Source organism: Schistocerca gregaria, chromosome 3 (genome assembly GCF_023897955.1).
Source record: "Schistocerca gregaria isolate iqSchGreg1 chromosome 3, iqSchGreg1.2, whole genome shotgun sequence".
Classification (NCBI taxonomy): Eukaryota; Metazoa; Arthropoda; class Insecta; order Orthoptera; family Acrididae; genus Schistocerca; species Schistocerca gregaria.
In genome coordinates this window covers 280,879,916-280,904,968 of record NC_064922.1, presented here as the reverse complement: position 1 = coordinate 280,904,968, position 25,053 = coordinate 280,879,916, and the positions used below count along the sequence as shown (strand labels likewise).

The window sequence follows — 25,053 nt, the reverse complement described above, 5'->3', positions numbered from 1 at the left end:
GTGACAGTTGTAATCAACCTATATTTCCAATAGTATGAAAAAGCTGGAACAAGTGCATACACCTCAAAGGAGGTTTTATCAAAAAGTAAGGCGAGTTGATTACAAAACAGAATTTTTTTCTATTCTTATCAAACTTATCAAACCATTATCCATATACATCCGCTCGTTCGATGAAGGATCCGTACCTAAAGGCTGGAAAGTTGCACAGGTCACACCAGCCCTCAGTTCCCTCAGGAATAACTCGCCGAAGTACAGGCCCATATCAATGACGTCGATTTGCAGTAGGATTTTGCAACATATACTGTGTGCAAACATTACGAACCAGTTCGAAGAAAGCGATCTAATGGTATACAGGCAATACGGACTCGAAAAATATCGTTCCTGTGAAACACAACTAGCTTTTTTGTTCACACTAAGTAATGAGTAATGAGTACCTCAAATTAATTCCATATTTGTATATTTCCTGAAGGCTTTTGACACCGTTCCTCGCAAGGGGCATCTAACGAAACTGCATGCCAGTGGAGTATCGACTCAGTGTGTGACTGGATTCGTGATTTATTGTCAGAAGTCTCGTAGTAACATTTCGTAGTAACCGACGGGAGGCTATATAACGAAACGGAAATGATATCTAGCGTTCCCGTAGGAAGTGTTATGGCCTGTTGCTGACCGTTACCTAATAAACGATTTAGGAGACAATCCGAGCAGCCCTTTTAGACTGCTCGAAAATGATGTAGTTTTGCTGTCTAGTAAAGTCATCATTCGATAAAATCCGATTGTTAAATAATTCAGCCAAAATATAAATCACACAAATCCAAAGGCTGTAAATTCAATTAAATACCGACGGATTACAATTAAGAACATCTTAAATTGCAACGACCACATAGATAATGGTGTGCGGAAAGCGAACTAGCACGGCGTTGGGCTGCCAGAACACTTAGAAGCTGCAACAAGTCTACTAAAGAGACTGTTTACACTAGCTTATCCGTCCACTTTTGGAGCATTGCTGCCCGGTGTGGGATACGTACCTGATAGAACTGACATAGGACATCGTAAAATTTCAAAGAAGCGCACCTCGTAATTATCGCGTATAAGGGGAGAAGATGTCACGGATATGATACGGGATTTGGATAGTAGTTCGAAGAAAGGCGTCTTTCGTTGCGACAAGATATTTTCACAGAATTTCAATCACCAACTTTCTCCTCAGAATGCGGAAAAGTTTTGTTGGTGCCTGTCTATATAGAGATAAATGATCATCGTGAAAAAGTAACAGAAATCAGAGCGAGCACGGAAAGATTTAAATGTTCGTTTTCCAAACAAGAGGAGAGCGACAGAAAAGTAATTTGGAGGTGGGCCATTGAACCCTCTGCCAGATATGAAAGTATGAACTGAGGAATATATATATGTAGATGTAAATACAGGTGCTGAGGACATTGTTGGATGAATGTGAAAAATACCTGTAGCTTAATACTGGCGTAGTTAATGCTTCAAAGAATCATTAATCTTGTTCTGACGCCAGCACAACCTCCAAACGCTATGTAAAGAATTGCTGATGTAGGAGTTAGCTTTAAGGGCTATCTATGACAACAGCAGGTCACACTCAGAATCCTAAGTACAAACACAATCAATAAGAAATGAATAATGATCGCCAACAGGGAGACTGCCAGCAACACTGAGTACTGACCATTCTCGACACAAGGAAGATGGACCATATTTCAATGAGTACAGTGTTACTCATCAGTAGCTGTAGGGTTTTTGAACTCGACTGTGCGAAACCTACAAGGCGTACATAAAAATGACAAATAAGTGGACATGACGTCTCTCCAAGCTCTTAACGCATATTACATGTCCTCAATATGGGCACTATTTGCGACGTGGCAGACGTCGGTATCTGGCACTAATTCATTGAAGTCGCTGCAGCTACCACCCGCCAGGCGCAACACCAGCAGCCCGCTTTGCAAAGGTGTTCGTTGGACTGCCTATCTCCAGGCGCGAACAAGTTCTACGCAGCAGTACGGAGTGTATGACTTGCGTACGTGTTCCGACACGCCTGCCCCTAGCGGTGCACTCTGCAACTACGCTAAGGTACGAATTAGAAATTGAAACTGGGAGAGATGCGCTGTCCACTGATTTGACTCGTTTTTCTGTGGGATTCAGCTGGATTATTCCGTCCACGGAACTAATGCGCCTGAAATAAGAAATGTTGCAGCAGTGCACTAGTTCCTTACATTGTCAAGGTCTTTTTGCATTCAGTGTGTGTCAGTATCTCTGTTTCCTCGCATGTGGTAGTAGTACGGGACTCAAGAGTTAAGCGAATTGTGATGGACTATTGCCATAGTTAAAGAATACCCAACGAATTAAGGTGTACCATCCAGAGTAATGTGAAATTTTGAACTCTTATTGTTACTTGTACAAGAAAACAGGTTATATAGTGTGTGCATCAACAAATATTTTAGACTTTTTCCATAAAGGTCTGGTTTGGTGCGCCTTCGAAATGTCTGCACAAGGTTCTGTTCCGCCTTGTACACGTGGGGTTATTTCTGCTCAGTCAAATTATTGGTTTAATTGACGCTTTTTTTGCAAAATTCTAGAGAATCCGTTTCCTTGCTTTATTTTCAGTTGATCCTAATACACAAAAAGAAAAAAGCAAGTGCTTCACGGTACGAGGAACATACGAAACAATCAGTAACAATTGTTATTGGCAGCTCCTCTGGATAAAGTGCCAGGTATGTGCTACATGGTTTCGCGATGCGTGTGTGAATGCAGAAGGACCAACAAGGATTTACTTGTGACAAATGCTTGTCAGTTTGTCACTGAAATACACCTGGCGCAATAGCCAATTGACAGGATGGAATAGCCCTACCATTTTTATATTCTGTTATTTCTGTCTTCTTTAGTGTTTCTTTAATACTTAGTTCGTTAAACGAATTTCGACCTTTTATATACTGGTATTTATTCACAATTAACAGACTATAACTGTGTCAAACAGATCTTTTTATAAAGTTTCATGTCTTATTATTTAGGGCTTACAGTTGAAACGAGAGGAATAGCCCCACGTATCCCACGCCTTGTAGTTCTCGCGCAGTCTTTTTTTTTTTTACGAAATCATAGAAATGCTTATGAGTAAACCTCTATTTTTTTACACATACATACTTTCTGGACTTCTGTAGTGTTGAGCAATAACATACTTTCTGGACTTCTGTAGTGTTGAGCAATAAGATATCCTGTAGCAATATAGAATACATACACCTGTATAATATCTTTTTTATTTACGTCCGCAACCCAAATGTTCCCATCGTTAAATTACCAGGCTTCGTCTTCACAGTCGTTCCACAGGTCAGTGAACTACGCATATCAACATTGTCACATCAGGCATCTCATCTTCATTGTATTTATGCTTTAACACTAGATATGTGTGTGTAATTGTTTTAAGCAGTAGCTAATGAGTGGCAGTCTGGCCGATTCTAACGCTCCCCCGTCAGAATGCAAATAAATAACCGTCAAATCTATACAAATAAAAATCAACTGCCGAATGTGTGAAAATCATCACTTGAGAACGGCTCAATCGATTTGGCTCAGTTTTTTTTGTTGTCTTCATAACTGTCAGAATAAGGTTTGTATGAAAGAAAATTTGTAGAAAACGCACCGGAAAAGTCGCAAATTTGGATGGTATTTTTGTATGAAAATCTCAATTAAAGAAATGTGGCTGTCGGTTTGACAGTTCTGCTATCACATATGTTCATAAAAAATTGTGACGTTCGGTTTGACAATTCTGCTGTCGCATGTTTACATAATAACAAAAAATTCCACTTTGAATATTGATATTTTGCGAAAAAAAGTAAAATTGAAAGCGGTATTTCAATGTGTTATCGATGGTGATGATATCCATCATATCTTTGGTGTATTGTAAACATTATATTGATGTCAGTTGGTGGTAATTTGGTGTGTTGAAAATATTCAATTGATTTCAGTTCGTGGATTATTTCTTTGAAAAAAATAAAAAATAAAACGAATAATGCCACCAGTGAGGCGTCGAGATATCGTCGGCATACTCGCAACGCAAGCCAGCTGCATGAGCGTCGAGTCGATGAAACTGACGAAGAGCGTAGACAGGGTTTGGAGGCAAAAGGAATACAATTAAATCTTCCTGTTAAACATCCTGCTAGAAAGAACATGCTAAGCTGTGCTCTGAAAATGTGTGGTTTTGTTTCCCTTTTCGCAGTTATTTTTAACAGAAAACAGGAAAGGTGTGATCATGGCTAACTATATAATCCTACCTGTTTATGGATTAAAACATGGGAAATATTGTCATTAAAAGTATTGTCCTCACCGTTCCATTAGCTGGAAAGGTCTCTCTTATCCCCCGTGTACGATTGCTTCCAACTGATTTCCCCCATTCATTTTGACTTCCATTTCGAGCCAGGGGTCCGTTTGAAATAACAATAAATGAGGCCAGAGAGGGAGAGGGGGGATGACAAAGAAGGGGGTAGGAAATGGATATAAAGAAGGGGAAGGAGTATATGGATAGAGAGATGAGTGAGGAGGAAATGGATAGAGAGAATGTGGTTAAGATATGTATAGAGAACAGGGGGAAGCTGATGGACAGAATAGGGAGGAAGAAGTGGAGGTGGACTATGGGAGGGAGGAGGAGGAAAGGTAGGGACGAGGAAATTAGGACGTATATCCAATTCCCAAACAAATTTAACAACTGAGAAGCATTGCCGGGTTCACCAGTAAAAAATAAAACAAAATAATACTTTTCAACGTAAATTCAGCACACGGAGGAAGACCTTTAAGTAAAAAGTAAATATTCTAAATTATGCACAAATCTTGTGACTTCGGTCCTATTTCGTGGATGATCACAGGCGTAAAACTGCTTCTCTCTATCTATTGAGGTAAGGGTGAAAGCAAAGCGCAAACTGCGTACCAGCGATACCCAACTCGACGCGCCGGCACTGATAATTACGCCGAAACAGGAAATAAGCATTAGAGATTGACTTACGTATTAAGCTCCAGGTCAAGGCGGAACTTGTGGTTAAACGCTTTTATCAGCAGCGACGTCCGGTGGAAATGTTTCCCCGTCTGAAACAGAGAAGCCAAAACTGAGCGGGTCGCAGAAGCAGCTGTTTGCGAGAAGCGGCAGAAGGGTTTTGTATCAGCGCCAGCCAGCATTTCTGAGCTTCAGACCGCGACATAACAATGAAAACTATAATAACTAGGACGGAGGAACAATCAACAATATGATGTTGCGTTGTGCGTAATTTATACGACATAATATGGCCTCTGTTCTACCAGGAGTCTAGCTTGCAGCTAAGGAACAAAGGAGCGTTTCCAATTAATTAGCAACAGCCATAGGTAGCTCTAGTTTTCAAGAAGAATCGCATAACAGATCTGTAGAAATACATAACCGTATCACTGCCATCATTTTACTATCATCACTCTCATACTCAGGAGGAATCCCTCACTGCCGATCGTGGCAAGGTGCTTGTGTCGTAAGGAGTGTAGTTTGGCATTGTTTTTCTCAGAGCTGTTCTGAGGTGTCGTGTGGATGTCTGCAACGAGAAACTGTGCAATGAGATCTCGTATTTGTGGCGTTTTGATCAAAGGTACGCAGAAATCCAGTGACAGCACGTTGCCTACTACTCACGAATAGCACCAACGAGCCGCCGAGCTTAATGCCTCCATCCGGACGAACAGATTACTATCAATGGTGGGGGTGGTGGTGGTGGTGGTGGTGGTGGTGGTGGTGGTGGTAGTGGTGATGATGATATTTGATTTGTGGAGCGCTCAACTATTCGGTTATCAGCGCCCGTGCAAAGTCCCAATCTTTTCACTGTCCAAATCGCAACCTTCGCGAGTGATGACGAATTGATGAGGACAGTACAAACACACAGTCGCCGGGCGGAGCAAATCCCAGACCCGGCCGAAGATCGAACCTGGGACCCCGTGATGCATAGGCAACAACGCTAGTCACTGGACAACGTACTGCGGACCCCATCAATGCTGTCACATGGTTTCATTCCGCAAGACACTGCGGAATGGTTTGGATTTTAATCTACAGCACTTTTGCAAACTCTGGTGATCAGGAACTGTACGCCAACGCCTCATCACTTCTTGCCAGCCAAATATTAGCCATGATAATGGCTCCACAGACAAGATTCGAACCGGCTACCCTCGGGTCTAGCACCACTGCACGGGTATGCGTCAGCATTTCTTGTTGAGAATGATGACTTTAGTAACTGTGACACTCCTCTGCAAAAAGAAAGAAAAATTCTGCAAGTATCAAGCAAGTGAAACGTAACTTTCCATCCAGGAGGTTCAGAAGATGGTATTATAAAATAATTCTTTGACCACAGAGCCTTGTTACCTCCTTCCTGTAGCACAGAGATCTCACAAATCATGTTTATATTTAGTATTTTCCACAAATCATTGAAACATAATATGCAAAAGACAAGTGTTTTTGACCAACACGTACATGCTAAACTTTTAGTGACAATTTGTGAATGAGAAGCCTGTTTCTCGTTTCGATTCACAGTCACTAATTTATCACATACTTAAATCCGAAGACTTACCTCCTCAGTATCAGTTTTGGCTGAAGTTTCTCAAAGTAGTACAGAGTTATGCGTTACATGTCATTCTTGCTTACGAAAATGTCCCTAGGGCTCTCAAAAATGAGTCCAGCAATCCCGAAAACTCTATATTCGACTCTAACGTTGTTCATTCTCGAAGAATGGAAAGTCCAGGATGGAATTACAACAATATTATGAAAAGGACAGAATGCTAACCTCTATACATAGAGGAGACGTTGGGTCGTAGACAGGCACAAGAATAATACTGCTATATACTTTAGCTTCCAGCCAAAAGACCTCCTTCTGAAGTAGTAAGCAGACACACATTTATACAACCCCAACATACATGACAAGTCTCTGGCTGCAGCAGCCAGAGACAGTGGTCATGTGTGTGTGTGTGTGTGTGTGTGTGTGTGTGTGTGTGTGTGTGACTTGTGCTAGGACGAATGTGTGTGTACTTTCTCATATGCCTGTTCATAATATTATTGTCCATGATAGATTACTTTTAAATGTCCCCCCTTCACCCACTACCTATCATAATGGTGCTAGGCGTGTCTTAAATTTAATAGCATATTTTTACAGATGGTGTGTTGTACTATGTACGAAGTTTGCTAAAATTTCTCAAGTAGTTCATAATTATACTTACATGTCATCATTTTCCTATCGTCACTGCCACCACCACATACAGGTATGCTAGGGGTGACGTCACCTCCACGTCAACTATCTACTGAAAGTCAGTCAGTCAGATGTAAATCAACTATGATTGTAATTGTTCCAGGCTTTCCAGAGCTGAGCTGTTTATCTAAGATGCTTCCTGGGATGTTTGAGGTATCGTAAATCTATTTTCAATTTGATAAATTATGAGAAACTTCTCACTAACCGACGAACAGTCTCTTGTCACAGTTATATTACGGGAGCTGTTTTTGTTCAACCTCCGATTAGTTGCGGAATGGAAACTACAGTGAAAATAAAAAATGTCTTACATAGAACATTTAGCTACACCTTCCCGCTACTTCTCTACATAGTTACCACTCCGAGTTACACATTTTTCATAGCGTGGTACGAGCTTTCGAATACCGTCATAGAAGGCAGCCACTCGTGCTTTCCGCCGATTGATTACACTGGTCGGCAGGTCGTTGTCGAAGGATGGAAATTACAGGGAGCCAGGTCTGGGCCTTGTGGTGGGTGATCAAACACTTTCCATCCAAAACGCTGCTGGAGCGTCTTCGTTGCCCCTCCAGTGTCCGGCCGAGAATTTTCATGAAGAACGAAATGCATGACAGCTACATTATGTGGACTGCATGAGATCAGGCGAAACCTCTCAGCAGGACTTCACACTTGGCGGGAGACACTATTTTCTAGGCATTTTTACGTGGTCACTGTGTGCTGAGAACAGAAAAGTGCAACGTGACTTGATAGGCACGGTACTGAACACACTACGCAACACATCATCTTAAAGCTTCACCAAGTTTGTTTCGAAAATCAGCTGTATGCAAACACTATTTATTTCCTTTTATTCACCCAGAAATGTTTCGCACCTATCTGTTATCTCTTGTGGGTCAAGTTTACTTATGAAAATTACTTTACTAGTGAAACTTATTTATTATAGATGGATTTTTGTGCCCTTTTCTGGGTTTTTTGACACTGTCATATTTTCCGTCCTGCTGCGTATGTCTGGTAGATATTTCTTTCTATTGCTATTGAGTTAGTGTTTCTACACTGTTAATTATAAAATTGCTCTATCAACTCACAGTTAAATGAGTATGGAGGCAGAAGTGTCTGCTCAAATTACGTTTTGTCGCGTTTTGTGGAAAATAACGAATGAAGTAAAGTTTATAAATTACCTTGTGAAACAGTGTACTCAAGAGCAGTAGAAAGAGATATCCGCCAGAGATAATGCATTAGGAGCCGGCCGGAGTGGTCGAGCGGTTCTAGGCGCTTCAGTCTGGAACCACGTGACCGCTACGGTCGCAGGTTCGAATCCTGCCTCGGGAGTGGATGTGTGTGATGTCCTTAGGTTAGTTAGGTTTAAGTAGTTCTAAGTTCTAGGCGACGGATGACCTCAGATGTTAAGTCCCATAGTGCTCAGAGCCATTTGAACCATCACGCACTAGAATGGAAAATACAACATGTTATCAAAAACGTCAAAAAAGGGCACAAAAACCCATCTTGTAATAAAGCAGTTTCACTTGCAATTTAATTTCCAGCAATAAAATTTGATCCACTGATGGGTATACATGGGTGTCGAAACATGTCTGCGTGAATATAGTGAAATAAAGTGTTTGCGTAAGGTGGGTTTTCAAAACAACACAAAATTTTGTATCGCAAACACGGAAAAAAGTCAAAAGGGACTACAAATGTGAATAACACGCAAAAGAATGAAACATGTGAAAGACTGGCCAGGATATTGTCAATACCGCCCACAGACGGCATGATATTGGTCATATTGTGCAATATATTTAAAGTGTTTTTGATGAATCCAATATTACTGCGCAACAGGTTACTCTAATGCATAGGCCTAAACGGTCAATATTATTGCACAACCAGAAATATTGAACTATCATATTGACTGTCTAGGAGCCGCTTAACTTGATAATGTGACACGAACGTAAGGCATTTAACACAGACAAGATAAATTCTGCATTCATGTTAAAGTCAAATTCTGTTCATGCTGTGTGACCTCTGGGGATGTCCACAGCTTTGGTAGACAATTTCTCTAGAGTGCTCCGTGCCGGTAGTAGCTGTCGTACGTGGCCAGTGAAAGCCTTGTCTCTTCTTGACTACCTTCGCGGCAGAGTGATGCGTTCCACGCTTCGGACGGGAACTGCAGCGTGGGCGAAAAATAGAAACATCCGCGGGCGGCACGGCTGCGTCGTTAGCTGCGCTCGCGCGCGCCAGGGGGAACCCCCAGGGAGTCGGACGCTAACAGGACGTCACAGATTGGCCGCAGCGGGCGGGCTTACTGCAGGGCTGCCACCCTGTCCGCGTCCCCTGTCCCCAACTCATCGGCGCCCCCTCCTGGGAGCGCTGCGCCACTTTTCTGCGGGAGAGTGCCTGTGGCGGGGGCGGATCTCCAGCAAACTCGTGCAGCTCTCTGTGAGCAAGGACTCCTAAGAACGCTTCAACGGAGCGCCAGCTGCTATCGACTTAGCAGAAGGCACAGTTTTCGGTCAGACTCCAAGTTTAAATTTAATTCTGAGATGTAGCCGCCCAAATACACGGATCATGCCGTCCTCGATTTTTTTCGCCTCTACAAACGCGTCTGTTTCATCTTGAAGTGTGATGCTAAGTAATTATCAGAAGTGCGTATTTGTTTCAAGTTTTAATTATCTACAACAGCGCAACATAGTTTAAAATGTGCCAAATTGGACGGTTTCTAACTTTTCAAGTTTATTCACACTGGACATCATGGAACGGAACGTCAAAATATTTTGCAATGCATTTAAAATGGTGGAATTCACACATACAATCAAAGGAACTGAGTGGAGTGTGAGGATAACCTTCAGGATTCTCGGGATAAAGTTTTTCGTTGACACTGGAGGGGAGAAGGGGGGGTGGGGTGGGAGAGTGTCAGTGTCTGCTAACATTGAATGTTAAACTGTTCTCACTGCATTCAGTCATGGTATAGTCGTGGATATTGCCCATTCTTGAGGTTTACTTTGTGCTTTGTTTTCACTTTGCGAAAGCTGCAAGAGGACTTGCATATTTTTCCAATAAGAGTCCTTCGAAACAGGCCAGATATCTGAAAGCGAGGAATGATTTAGATTTTACAGTACCTGGAAAAATCAAAAGCATACACTGTGAATATACAAGACTAGAAACTGGTAAAACAATTTTCAGTAGTACAACTTTTTATGACGTAACTATTAAAGGTGTTGTTGGAGAAAAGAAAAACAGATTTTTTTGAGGTTATATGATACTTAGGAGAAAACAAAACAAAACAAAACGCAATGAAAAGGTAAAAGGGTGCTATTTATTGCATCAAAAGACTAATGGTGTGTCTGTATGTATACTTGCTGTAGTGACGTGACGAAACTGCAAACGTAACGTATTATTGTGGAGTTTTTATTTATCTTGAAGATAGTGGGGCAGAACTACAACATATTGTGAAATATTAATAGACTTTGTTGCAAAAATGAAAAAAAAAGATTTACTTAACTTTATACAATTCATTGTCACAGGAATGCGCCGAATATTTACAACTGTCTCTGAATATTGAAGCATTACTTGATATATACGTCTCTTCTCTTGAAATACAACGTTCACGAAGTTCAAAAGTACAGTTCCATCTATGTTATGAGTAACATATGTATCCTAAGTTGATGAGGTTCCCCACTTTATCAGAGATCACGAACGGGGGCAATTCAATGCTAGGCTGTAAATCGGTCTCCGTGCTGTGGCACTGCGGTGCTAGGAGCGAGGAGCGAGGGTGTGGTCCCCACTTTTGTCGGTGCGGATAGCAGCGAGACATCGCTAACTTCTGTGGAATCGGCGCGAGTTGCCGGCTTTGGTATGGCCACGCGGTCTTCGGACAGTACCATAATAGCTACCAGCCCTGGCTTCGCACTGGTAGCACTAAATATCTACGGCCAAATGACTTGTTTAGGGTAGCGTTAATAAATTATATACACAAACCTTCCTCGTGAACCAGTCTGTCTTTCAGTGAAAACTGTATCAAAATTCCTAGAGTGTAGCCTTCACATGCAAACAGAAAAACGCATCGGGCGGGTTTAATTTTGTAACATGTATAGATAGATATTTTCATGAGCAAATAAACGTTGATGCTGAGCAATATTTGAACTTCGTTTTGCCAATTCTTTTACTTCCCTACAGTGTGGAAATTTTACAACAGCATCCTTCCCAAGAGTATCCGTATGAATTTTGCTCTGACGATTAATAAACACTGTTATTGCTGAATACTAAATCATGATATTATATTTCTATTTGTTGTATCAAGGATTGGTATCTTATAATCTCACATTGGCGGTCCGTACAGTGAGACTTCGTCTAGTCTCAACATATCTCCATCTGACGGTGACGTTCCCTTCGGTTCATTTCCATGCCATTTAGCAGATGTCCAGTCTCAACCGGTCTTTATGCACCATCAATAAATATTGAGGAGAATTTCACTCGATCAAATAAGAAACAAGTTTTTGCAGCAAACATTGAGAGCAAATTTTAAAATCTAAATATTCGAATTTTAAGAATGGTTAAACAACTGTTGAACAAACATCAATATAAAAACTGAAACGTACAGTATTAAGATTCTACAGTGGTACTTCTTTTATATTTTGTTGCAAACCGTTTTTCAGCTTTCTACGTCACCATCAGACAAGACATAACAGACAGTTTACACAACATCAACGAGATATTCTAGCTTTACAAAGACTGACCGTACAATTTAGAAAATTGTACACAACTACATACAACTAGCACTCCGTCTTCAGGCCACAAGTGGCCTATCGGGACCATCCGACCTACGTGTCATCCTCTAGGATGCGGATAGGAGGGGCGTGTGGTCAGCATACCGCTCTCCCGGTCGTTATGATGGTTTTCTTTGACCGGAGCGGCTACTATTCGGTCGAGTAGCTCCTCAATTGGCATCACGAGGCTGATCTGACGGGAACCGGTGTATCCACTGCGGCAAGTCCGTTGACACATATATAACTAGAGTAGAATAATATGTTTATATCAGTCAAATATTAGATTAAATAACTTTTACTCACATATTTAGAGTTGAAATCATTCAGTACATCGTTATATAATATTTTTTTATTTTAAACATGTAAAATTGAAACAATACATTTTTGTTTTTCATTTAGATGCATAATCTTTAAATAGCCATATAAATTTGAAAATAAGAGTGATCGTACAGCTAGGAGCTCTCCCTGATGTTGTGTGGATTGTCTGTTCAGTCTTAAATTGTTTGATGATAACATACAAAGCTGAAACCCAGTTCCCAGTAAAATAAAAAAAAATATTATTGTGGAACATTAATACTAAGTGCTCCAGTTTCTAATATGATTATCTTCCTCCCCGCATAAAAACAAATAATGCTAAAATAACGCTTTACATATGTAAATAAGTAAAATACTTGGGAAAATTAATCTTTGCATCAGTGTGAAACGTGGAAGGATCTGATTTGTATCTATATTTAAATTTTAAATACAACAGTATGCCATCTTAGGCACTGTATAACATTAAAACACTCGATAATGGCGCTGTAAAGCCGAAATCATGATCGTGTAAATGTAACATTGCAAATAAAAAAGTCTAATGGCGATACTGACTTTAAAGATATATTATGATTGTGCCCCACATTACGAAAAAAAATCATTTGAATCTAGATTTCAGTGCATTGACTGCACAAGGTAGTGTAAACTGTACCTCGTCACTTCAGAGAATATTTCCCGGCCACATGTCATCCATCAGCTTCGATCCACCCTAGAAACGAAACAGTAAATTCAGGACGTTGCTGCGGATCGTGAGATTTCAGTTTCTGCACCGCCTGGATCTTGTACGGATACACCATGGGACGGACAATTCTGGTGACACTGCCCGCCGTGGTCAGTTACAGCAACAGCGACCTCGTCAGTAACTTCCAATGGGATAGGAGTCTTCCTCTTCCGCTTCCAGATGCCACACCAAGCCCACCCATGTTTTCGTATTTCATTATCTTCTTTAAAACATTGAATGACATCGGGCCTCTCTAAGCCTTTTGAGTCGTCTATACTCTCTCAATGCAGCACTGTAATTGCTGCCGTTCACGTAAAACAGTTTCGATAATGCCGCATAGCCTCTCTTGTCGATAGCCATTCTGTTCACTAACGTTATGGCTTGTCAAATGACAGCGTGGATGTCACATCGCCATTCAAACAATGTACAGCGCCAAATTTGCATCCGGTGGCCACAACTGGAACTAATTTGTTTTCCAGCGTAAATCGGTTGCGCATTAGCATATCTACCAAGTTTACGATAATTACAGCCCAAACTAGGCCTCTGTGGGTAGCTGCACTTCAATTATAAACACCCGGTATGAGTTGTATTTTTTTCTTAAAGCTGTAACACGATGAAATGCACAATTTCCTCATGACTGTGATCCACGGGTGAATGAAGCTACTATAATGTTATTCTGTGCAGTCTTTTGGTATCACCAGTACGTATTTAAGAAACTGAGTTATGCTTGTCTGTTTGGTTGGTAGTTTTTCTTAAAATTGTATTTTACTTGTACTCCTTGATCCACAAAACTAGGTTTCCAGTTATTTATTCAGTTTCTAGCGCAATGGCATTAAAATCGGTATGAAACCAGACCTGAAGTGTAGCGTTAATAGCTCTATGGCGCACTGAAATAGTGATATAACGCGTTGTTGTCTGCTAAACCCCGGTGGATTGCTTCAAGTCTCTAACTTGAAAATTTTTTCTTTCTTTGTGCACAATGGCTCATTTCCTATGCGAAATGTGTTGTTTCCCGATCGTACCTGTTTAGTGTGGTGACTATTATATAAATGTGCTTTATAACGCAACATCTTAGCTGATTTTTCTGATCTGATATTCATCAGAGTTTTGTTTTATCGTATTTAATTGTAATATTACTATACTCGACATCGGAGTAATAACATGGATGCCAGATCGTAATCAACTAATTCTTTTGTGAAATTCGACACATATTGCTTGTATATGAAATGTACTCACAATTACAAATGTGGACAACAATCAGCTGTATAATAGAATGACGACAATGAAAATTTGTGGCGCACCGGGCCTCGAACCCGGATTCCCCGCTTACCGGGAGCGATCGCCTTAACATTTGACGACCCGAGCACGACGCACGGCCAGATCCAATCTGTCATCTGTCGTTAACCATATGCGTACAACCTTTACTCGTACATCCATTTTGTATATTCCGGTACAGGGAGATATTTTACTTGCAAGTCGCTTACCTGGAGTCGGCGGATCAATACGATGTTGTAGTGCCTGTGTTATTCCGAATGACGACGCATGTCCTAGGGAACATTGCATCGTAATTCGGAATAACACATCCACCGCAATATCGTACATATTGGTTGTATTCTTATTTAGTCTCATGCATAATTTGACACAGACAGATTCCGTGTGGTGGTGAGGGAGAAAGTTTTGCCCACCCAGTGACTGTAAATTTATTTTTCTGAAAGTTCCTTCGTAGTGTTTCTATTAAGGAAAACAGGCTTTTCTTTTTGTACCGCCTGATTACTGCATTTGTATGAAAGACCACATCTATAGAGAGTTAAACTGACATTTTAGAAAATCGAAGGGACTGTATTGTTCTGGAAGCTCTATAAAGCCAAATTCCAACACCCACAGCGCTACTCAGTGTTTACCTCTTTCCAGTTTGTGGACAGTTCCTCCTGCACATATAAATTGAAATAAATATTTGTGCAACTCTCGTGGCTAACCTTCCTATGCTTACTTTTAATTTTCAAGTTTTTTTTAGCAATATATTGCCCCGACACGTGGCAAATGAAACTTCGGATATTTGCGGCGCGCTGGATAATATTTCACAGTTGAAAACACAAAAGCTTTTGACTACATTAAAGTGGAATACCGTCTTTGACTAAAACCGACAACATTTCGAAACACCTGAGTGAGACCTGAAAAATTTTTTCCGCTCAAAGGGTCCTACTAAAGGCACGCACAACTACACACGTTCACAAGGTCTCTGTTATGTTTTAAGCGATCAGAAAAGTTTTGCCGAGGTACCTGTATGCGCCTCATACCGCTATTAAAAGCTAAATTACCTTTTCATCGAACGCTGCAAAAAATGTGCTTGCAACGAACATAAAACGTTTGAAAAAGCTTTCAGTTTGCATTGACTGGCGAACCTACAGCAAAAAAACAAATTAAAACAGAAAGCTATTACGGACAACGATAAACAGCTATATCAAGGAAATGAAAAATTTACAAACATCGAAAATGTGCAGTCTGTTAAAGTTGAACAACACGAAAAGGTTTTTGGTTATTCTGATTCTGATTGTTTATTATTTCCCATCTGCAGTTTCGTGTATTCCCGTGCCATTCATGTGATGGAGTAAGTTGCTTGCAGAGCATCGATCAAAATGGTTTCAGGCATTACGACTGCATCTTATATAACAGAACTATTCATTTAGAAAGACATATATTCGTGAATATTCCGTCAGTTATCATCGATATCTGATGAAATCAACTGAAAATCATTGGAATAAACAGTTACCATGTCCTCCCGGTCATACATTTTGATTATCGAACTGTGCAAAAATTGTGGCTGGCACAATAAACACAATTTTCATTATTATTCTGTATTTTCGTCATGCCGAAACTTGCTCTCATGGTGATTTCCGTAGAAACTTTTCTCGGTTTAAGTGGCGGCTGTACTGAGAGTGTTGTATCGGGGAAAAATGCCTAATAAAAAATCGTGTACAAAATTACACACTAGCTGCATAAATATGTAATGGTTGAACAACAGTATGGGACAGCCTTTATTTAATCGCTGTTGTAAGAATTTGTATGTAATGCGGAAAGAGGTAGGAGGAGAGAGGGAGGACTTTTAACGATCGTTTGTCATGAGGCTGTGATACGCGTAAGATATTCAACACGTCTGATGTAATGGAGGTATTGCGGCATTCGCCGTAAGTAATTTACGGAAACAGCAGAGAAACCTAAATCTGAATGCCACAACACGAATGCGAGTCCAGTGTCGTACTTGTTTGAACGAAGAGATAGTTTTCACATCAGTTCTGCGTTTGACGATATACGTACGCAGATGGAAATGAAAAATGCGACTACATGAACATCTCCACAGGACGCTACCACACTAATACTCCAGTATTTTCTTGAATGGGATATGTGCCTTATAATTATAAATTATTTAATTCTGCCATTTTTATGTAATTTCTTGGATACGTATGTGCTTCATTAATTTTGTAAATGCTCATTACTTAATTGAAGAACTTTGTGGTAGAAATGCTGGCAAAGTCAGGGAAATTTGTGGTGTGTAAAATTCAAAGGGTGTTTCAAATCTGGAAGTATTATCGTTGCCACGGCGAAAGAATCAGAAGTACTTGAAATTTAGCTGTGATGAAGTACGAAAGCAAAGGAGGAATGCTATAGTGCGTAATGGTATTTGTATTTTGAAAATGGTGTTTTACATACAGCAAGGCATTGTAAATGGATTAGCGAGCATATAATACCAGTAAAAAAGTATTGGAAGAAGAGTATTATGTTGATAAAAGTTGTTCGTCTTTGAAGAAGAGTCTGCCACAGAGCAGAGATGGGCAAAACTGTTCTTTTCAGAGATCGGATCAGAACTGCTCACTCCCTGAAATGAACTAGCTCTTTTTCATGACTCACCACTCATTCAGAATAGAAAATAAATGGAAGGCAAATTGCGCTTTAAACTTGGTTTATTCCAATACTATCCCTGTATTTTGATCTTATTTGATCCTATTTTGATGTAACACAGATAATGAGTAAGAATTTTGTATTGTTTATTGAAATTTCCACAATATGACAAAGTTTTTGATTATTGATTTATTTTGCACTATCGTGGTTTTTTGGGTGATCGGGAAATGTTGTAACTTGAGATTTACATTAACAATATATTTGGCTATAATGTATTAAAATTTCATTAACTTCGTACAAATACATCGCAAGCCATATATTTTTGAAGTGAATGTTTCTTTCCGAAGACGCCTAAAATCGCAAAATCCGTACTACAATAAGAAAAAAACATATAAATTTGACTGTAAGACCAAAGTGCTGCATATAGCCTTCCGCAGAATAAAACAAGGAAAATATTGGTGTATCACATTTTGCTATATGTTTACCTGTTCGCTCGTAATTAAAGCGTAAATTCGAGTGACCATAATAAAAAATCCTATTGTAAGAGGAGCCGTCAGGAACCTAATCTGATCAGTTAAAACAAATAAAAATAAAATAAAAACAAATGATGTATACATAACATAATTATGTAATATACATAACGGTATTACTACGAAGAACAATATCCAGTAGAGACGAACTCCGATGCAGAGGCGCTGAGTCATGCAGGTCGAGCCGCAAGCTGTATTACTGCGTGAGCTGAGACCGCAGAGGCCAGAGTGACACCTGAGTTGCTTTGCTCAGCGCTCTGGCTAGAACGAGAACGGTGGGATGAGCGTTGAGCGGACGAGTTCCGCGGGTAGGGGGAGCGGTGAACGGCCAACAGTCACCCGCTCCGAGACAAATCGTCCGTTCTCTTGCGAGCAGGTTGTTGCAAGTAGTTCCTATGTTCTCCGCTAGGAGGCTCTCTGTCCTGTTGCTCGCATCAACTGCCCAGAGGGCAGGACGTGCGACTGAAACGATCGCCGACGGAGTCCGATGCTACGGTGCGCCACACGGGGCAGAGGAAGCACAGAAACGGCACAGCATATGTGAAACACAAAATCCAATGGGGCACTGCACAATGCAGGCAGCCAAGGCAGAAGCAGGGCGGAGGCCGGCGCTGGCTGTGTTGTGTGGCGTGCAGTGTGCTCTGACCAGCAGAGGCCCCACTGATCTGCTTGACTCTCTCTCTCTCTCTCTCTCTCTCTCTCTCTCTCTGCTGTGGGAAACGTTTGGAGCTACCGCTCTTATTTTGTGAATCACTGATTGTTCACTCCTTTGAAAGATTCAACTCTATGAATTAGTTCAGGAGCGGATCCACCATCTCTACCACAGAGTATATTACTTCGCATTGTCTGAAACTCGCCTCAAAGTAATATCGAACGATTTAATTGATTAGTTACATATACAGCTTTGGCAGCATTGTGGACGTAATATTCTGAGCATCATAGTGGTTTTAGTTAAACTACAATTAACTTGCGTGTTACCGATTATCTTGCTTCAGTAATGAGCAGTAGGATCCTATCCTTTCACTGTTACTGCTGAGTCAATCTTAAACGAGAGAGACAATATTATTTCAACTGAGAGAAATTTTATTGCATTTATCAGTTACTTTAAAATCAATCAGTTCATAAAACTATGCACAGTAATAACTGACTAAAGCCTCATTCTGCATAATACTGCTCATACTGCAACCTATCAGCAACTAAATAAAAGCTGGACAAAGTACATGTAACTTCAAACAGCTGGTAAATTAAAGCGAATGTTCAAGAGATCATCATAATTTTGTTGAGTGTTCGCAGATATTTAATGTATTTTCGACTTTCGTAGACTGGTTTTGCAGAAGTGTCTGTTGTTAGTTGATGAAACCAGTACTAGCCTTTTTAATGTAATATTTATTATAAAGCAGTGATTAGAGGTAGACATTTTCTTCACAAAACTTGACGACAGACAGCATTACACTGAGTAACGCTAATAATATTTGCATTCCTACAGATGAACAATAATGTACATATATGGTAGCTAATGGGTGTACCTAACGACGCGGGAATTTTTTCGGACGGAGATCATAACACAGCAATTCTAGACGATGTGCACATGCAACTTATCGCCATATTTTGGACGTTGAAAACGGAATTATTGGTACCGGGTGGTTGTAATTAAAGTAGAGCTATTCACAGAGGTCCAATTTGTTGGTTCAAATGGCTCTGAACCATACGGGACTTAACTTCTGAACTCATTAGTCCCCTAGAAGTTAGTACTACTTAAACCTAACTAACCTAAGGACATCACACACATCTATGCCAGAGGCAGGATTCGAACCTGCGACCGTAGCGGTCGCGCGGTTCCAGACTGTAGTGCCTAGAAACGCACGGCCACTCCGGCCGGCTCCAATTTGCGCTATAATTATCGTGTGTCAGCGAAACTTGGTAGATATTTTAGTGCGTTAATGCGGAACTGGTTTACGCCGGGAAAAAGTTAGTTCCAATTCTGGCCACCAGGTGAAAAAAGTTAGTTCCGTTTCTGACCACCAGGTGCAAATCCGCCGCTCTGAATGCAAGAGAGACGTATACAAATGTTTTCATATGTAATAAGTTAGGAATGGTACACAGGTCGGAAAAGTTAACAAGTGAGAAAGGTATATTGTCGATTTTAATATTAACTTGTTTAAGTAATTTGTCCAAGAGACGGTGGACGAAATGTTGTAGAGTCTCAGATTTGCATCTGATGGCCAAAAAATGGAACTAATGTTTTTCCAGCGTAAATTGGTTCTTCATTAATGCCTTAGCATATCTACCCCACACTGCACCTCCATGAATAGGAGCACTTTAATTATAACCACCCGGTTAGAGGACGTGAGGGCATCAGACAGGCTGCTGCCCTACAGTGACTCCAGAATTGGCGGCGACGAGGCAGACTCAGAACATAATTGTGGGAAGACCAGGCACGGGGCTTTCCAGAAGGATTATACCACGTGAAGATCGTAGGATAGTCTGACCGGCAATCACCAATAGAGGATGACAGGTGCTGAAGTCCAGGCAGGCGTCAACAGGCTACAAACCGCTGGGGAACATTGCTGGAAGCTGCTTAGAGATCTCGATTTGACATGTGTCATCTACCGCTGACATGTTACCATAGACATCAGTGACTTGCGTCATGTAGAACCAGTGTCTGTTGGGAGAGTGAGTGGCCTTCGGCGGTGCTCGTTTCTGTCTGAGACGGTCACACTGACACCACGACCTAGGAAGCAAACATTCTCGAGACCCACATCTCTCGATTTCCTGGAATCACTGTACGGGAAGCTATTGCAATTGACAGTGAGACTGATCTGGGAATTGCTGAAGGAACGGTGAATGCGGCATGTGCCCAGAATGGTAAACCTTGTTTATGAGCAGGGTATTAAACCGCATATCCCAGGAGGATAATGCAAAAGCTTACATTGAAGCTCACACCACAAACTGCTTGAAGAATGTACGCATCCTTGACGATCTCTTGATGTGTAGCCAATAAACATGTCTGCGATTTGAAGGGATGACGTACACTGAGGTTCAAATGGCTCTGAGGTCATCAGTCCCCTAGAACTTAGAACTACTTAAACCTAACTAACCTAAGGACATCACACACATCCATGCCAGAGGCAGGACTCGAACCTGCGACCGTAGCGGTCACGCGGTTCCAGACTGTAGCGCCTAGAACCGCTCGGCCACCCCGGCCGGCCTACACTGAGGTGACAAAAGTCATGGGGCAACTGATATGGCATGGACACAGCAAGTCGTTGGAAATTCCCAGCTGAAATATTGTGCCATGCTGGCACTATAGCCGTCCATAACTGCGGAAGTGTTGCCGGTGCATCATTTTGTGTAGGAACTGACCTCTCAGTTATGTCCCACAAATATTCAGTGGGATTTATGTTGGGAGAGCTGGGTGGCCAAAAAAATCCTTCGAATTGTCCAGAGTCGCGAACAATTGTGGACTGGTCAGATGGCGAATTGTGACCCATAAAAATTCCATGGATATTTGGGAACATGAAGTCGATGAATGGCTCGAAATGGTCTACAAGTAGCTGCACATAATCATTTCCACAGTTCATTTGGACCAGAGGACCGAGTCCATTCGACGTAAGCACAGCCCACACCATTATGGCACTACCACGAGGGTGTACAGTGCCTTGTTGACAAGTTGGCTCCATGACTTCGTGGGGTCTGCACCATTCTCGAACCCTACCATTAGCTCTTAACAACTGAAATCGGGACTCGTTTGACGCAGCCACGGTTCTTTAGTCGTCTAGGATCAACCCGATATGGTCACGAGCCCAGGCCAGGCGCTCCTGGCAACGTCGTGCTGTCAGCAAAGGCACTAGCATCGGTCGTCTGCTACCATAGGCCATGAATGCCAAATTACGCTGCACAGTCCTAACGGATACGTTCATCATACATCTCACATTGACTTCTGCTGTTATTTCACGCTGTATCGCTTGACTGTTAGCACTGACAACTCTACGCAAACGCCACTGCTCTCGGCAGTTAAGGGAAGGCTGTAATGCCTGAAATTTGGTATTCTCGGCACACTCTTGCCACTGTGTATCTCGCAGTACTGAATTTCCCTGCGATTTCCAAAATAGAATGTCCCACGTGTCTGGCTCCAATTACTACGGCGCGTTCAAGGTTTGTTTTTTTCCAGACGTGTGGCTGTAAACACGTCGGAAACCTTTTCACATGAATCACCTGAATACAAATGACTGCTCCGGCACTGCGTTGCCCTTTGATATCTTGTGTAGATGATGCTACTGTCATCTGTATATGTGCATTTGCTATCCCATGACTTCTGTAACCTCAGTTTATACAACCATGCTAGACACCAGCTTTCGGTCTATATCAGTTGATATAGTATCTGTTTTAGGCATGGCAAGAAATTCCTCAACGAGTAATATTCGGAGACTGTTAGCTTCCATGCCACAGCAAACCCTGGAGTGCATTCCTCCTCGTCGGGTCACATCTCATAATGATGTTCCTCCACACAGGTTCCGAATGGAATGAAAGTTTTATGATCTTAATTCTTTTTATGTCCATTGTGAGATGAGCATCTCCACAAGACTGATGCTTTATAGAGTAACAACCTGCTGCTTCGTCAGCGTAACATAAACGATTTTCACTCATTGCAGTCCATTGTTGATAACTGTATTCTTCACAAGATTTGCCTCGTTAATTAGACCAGCCATTTCAAGAAATATATATGGAAAGACGATTTGGTTGAGTAGCCACACTGTATGTAACAATACCTTTTTGGTCTTAAGGTATTCCTCAGCACTTCCATATTAATGAGCACCGTTCATCGAAAACGAAATCCGCCTACCCATTTGACTGCCCACACTGCTTAATAACTTACATAGCTCTCGCCTTCAAGTAAGTAATTTTTCAATGGTAAATGTTATTGGCTTTCACGAATTGAAAGGTATCTCCCAAGGTAATCACATGGTTTTAGGATCCTAGGTCCAGCAATTGAGGTGTTTGGAGACTCCAGTTAGGTAGTGTGTCAGTAACGAACATCAAGATGGTTCAAATGGTCCAAATGGCTCTGAGCACTATAGGACTCAACTGCTTAGGTAGCAGCAGCGCGGCTCCGGACTGGAGCGCCTAGAACCGCACGGCCACCGCAGCTGGCGAAATGGATCATAGACAAGAAAAATGCCCAGTAAAGATACCTTAAGAGTTATGAACACTTGTTCAGTAGAAAACAAATGTTTCACAGAAACGAAGATAAATTCTTAAGGTATGCGTTATAGGGCACGTATTTACTGGACATATCTTTATGGTTTGGTCCATACTACCATCTCCCAAAACATGGACTTTTATTTTAACGCCCTAAATGTGCGACAGCATGTTTTAGGTCGGAGAGTAATGAACTTTTGCAAGTAGACCAGCAACATGGTTGTGTAATAGCAAATGGACATCGAAAACTAATTTTAGAAAATGGGAAGTGAAATGTGTTTTGAAAAGCAGTTCAAGAATACAATTGGCGGAAAAAAGCAATGGACCTCGTTGAGCTATAAGTTAGTTAAGAATTTCATTATTGAAAAATGGGAGCCTCCAGCGTAAGTTAATGTGTGCGTGACCTGACAGAAAAGAAAAAAGAAACAAAGTTTAAGTTAGGTTTAGTTATTTAATTACAAGAGAATTATTATAGATCTATATTTTAAGGTCAAAGGGCAACGGCCTTGACGCATTGGAAACACCGGTTCCCGTCAGGTCACCGAAGTTAACCGTGGATGACACTTGGATGGGTGACCGGCTGGGCCGCCATGTGCTGTTGCCATTTTTCGGGGTGCACTCAGCCCCGCGATGCCAATTGAGGAGCTACTCGACCGAATAGCAGCGGCTCCGGTTAAAGAAAACCATCGTAACGACCGGGAGAGCGGTGTGCTGACCCCACGCCCCTCCTATCCACATCCTCAGCTGAGGATGACACGGCGGTCGGATGGTCCCGATGCGCCACTTGTGGCCTGACGACAGAGTGCTATAATTTAACGTCTAATAAATGTCTGCTTTCATTTGGATCTTTGTTTAAGGCCAGGGCTGTATCATCGTCACAGTGCTAAGTAAACTGAAACATCTTTTATTCATTTCCATTCACAGTATTTGTGGCTCAGTGCACGAATCTGATAACTGCACGTTCAGCAGGCACACGGTTAAGTTAATGTGGGCTGCTAACGTATACACGAAATAAGTACTAGTGAGGCCATAATTCCTTTCATATTCTACCCATTAAGGGATTAGTTGGCTGTGAATGATGATGCGGGGGGCGTCAACCTGGTTACCACAATGTGGTCCTTATCGTAGATGCTACGTCCAGTAGATAATGAACATAACATTTAATCATTTAACACGAGAAGTGATACGTCGCTGGCTTTTTATTGACGATAAAAATGTTTATTTTTCCACCGCCCGGACCTACCGAAACGTCGAATGACATCACACGAGCGTACTTTATCTCGGGTGCACACCGTCAGAGCAGCTTACGAATCACCGAGAGCGAAAGAAATTTGTTCGCACTCTATGTCGACATGTCGTGCTTTCCACAGAAGCCACATCAGTATTCAAGTCATATGACATCAAAATCGTCCACAAGCCACCGAAAAAAAAGAAAGGTCAAAAGCGTTGCGGTAAATAGCGCGAAAAATTAGTTCCCTCTACGTACCGGGAAGCCTAGAGAGGGTTCTCGCTTCTTTTTTTGTGTTGCTCACTCACCCTCGGTCACGGAACATAACTTGCGAGGGGATAAAAAAAGAATAACGCCGGACGGGCGATGGGCGACACGCGCCGGAGGCTGGCTGACCAATCACGTGGCGGACAGCGCGCCGGCGGCCAATTACGTGCCGGCTTCCGCGGCACACAATCAATTTCCGCGTCGCCCCCGGCCGCTCGCTCTAAACGAATGAAATCCAAACGACATTATGTTTTAGATTCGCGCCGCGACCGGCCGGCTGGCGGGGGATCCGCCGTTATTTGTGCAGTTTAATTACGATTGTGCCTACTGGACCGGTATGACTAATGACGTAACACGCCGCATTGACAGGTAAAATCCGGAGAGGGCATGCAACATGGCGGCCAACCCCGTGAACGCTGCTGGCAGGTCAGCCTCTCCCCTTAAAGCGCGAGAGGTGTTCATACACGCGCTAATCATTTAATGTTTTCCTTGCCCATTTACGAGCACCGTACGAGAGCCAAAGCATTATCATCATTTTTTTTTTTTTTTGTAGTCACCATGGCCTCTCTTTGAAAGATGAGATACCGAAATAAACGGAAAATTCAATAATAAAATCTGTTTCATCTAGTATAATAATTTTGTGTGGTTCAAGTCTTTCAATTGGACGCCACTTCGGCGACTTGTGTGTCCCTAAAAGGCCCCAGTAAAATTACGGGGGAATGGAACCTGCACTCTAACGTGGAATCCGATCCACGACTCATTCCTGGTGAATCTTCACATCATTGACTCATCACTGAGAGATGAAAGCTACGTTAAAGTCAGATTGAGAAATTTCCTTAGTCCGACCAGCATTCGATCCTGCTACCTTTTGGTCTCCCAGTAAGCGCTCCAGTAATATTCAAATGAAACT

General features: G+C 41.8%; 1 protein-coding gene across 1 annotated transcript in view; it reads right to left on the bottom strand.

The window, feature by feature from the left end:
• Positions 1–25,053, bottom strand: part of LOC126354274 (disintegrin and metalloproteinase domain-containing protein 22-like) — a 901,625-nt gene that overhangs the window by 447,072 nt on the left and 429,500 nt on the right. Inside the window, exon 4 of the mRNA XM_050003815.1 lies at positions 5,000–5,079. Within this exon, the coding sequence (XP_049859772.1) occupies positions 5,000–5,079 (80 nt within the window). The remainder of the gene's footprint in view (positions 1–4,999; positions 5,080–25,053) is intronic.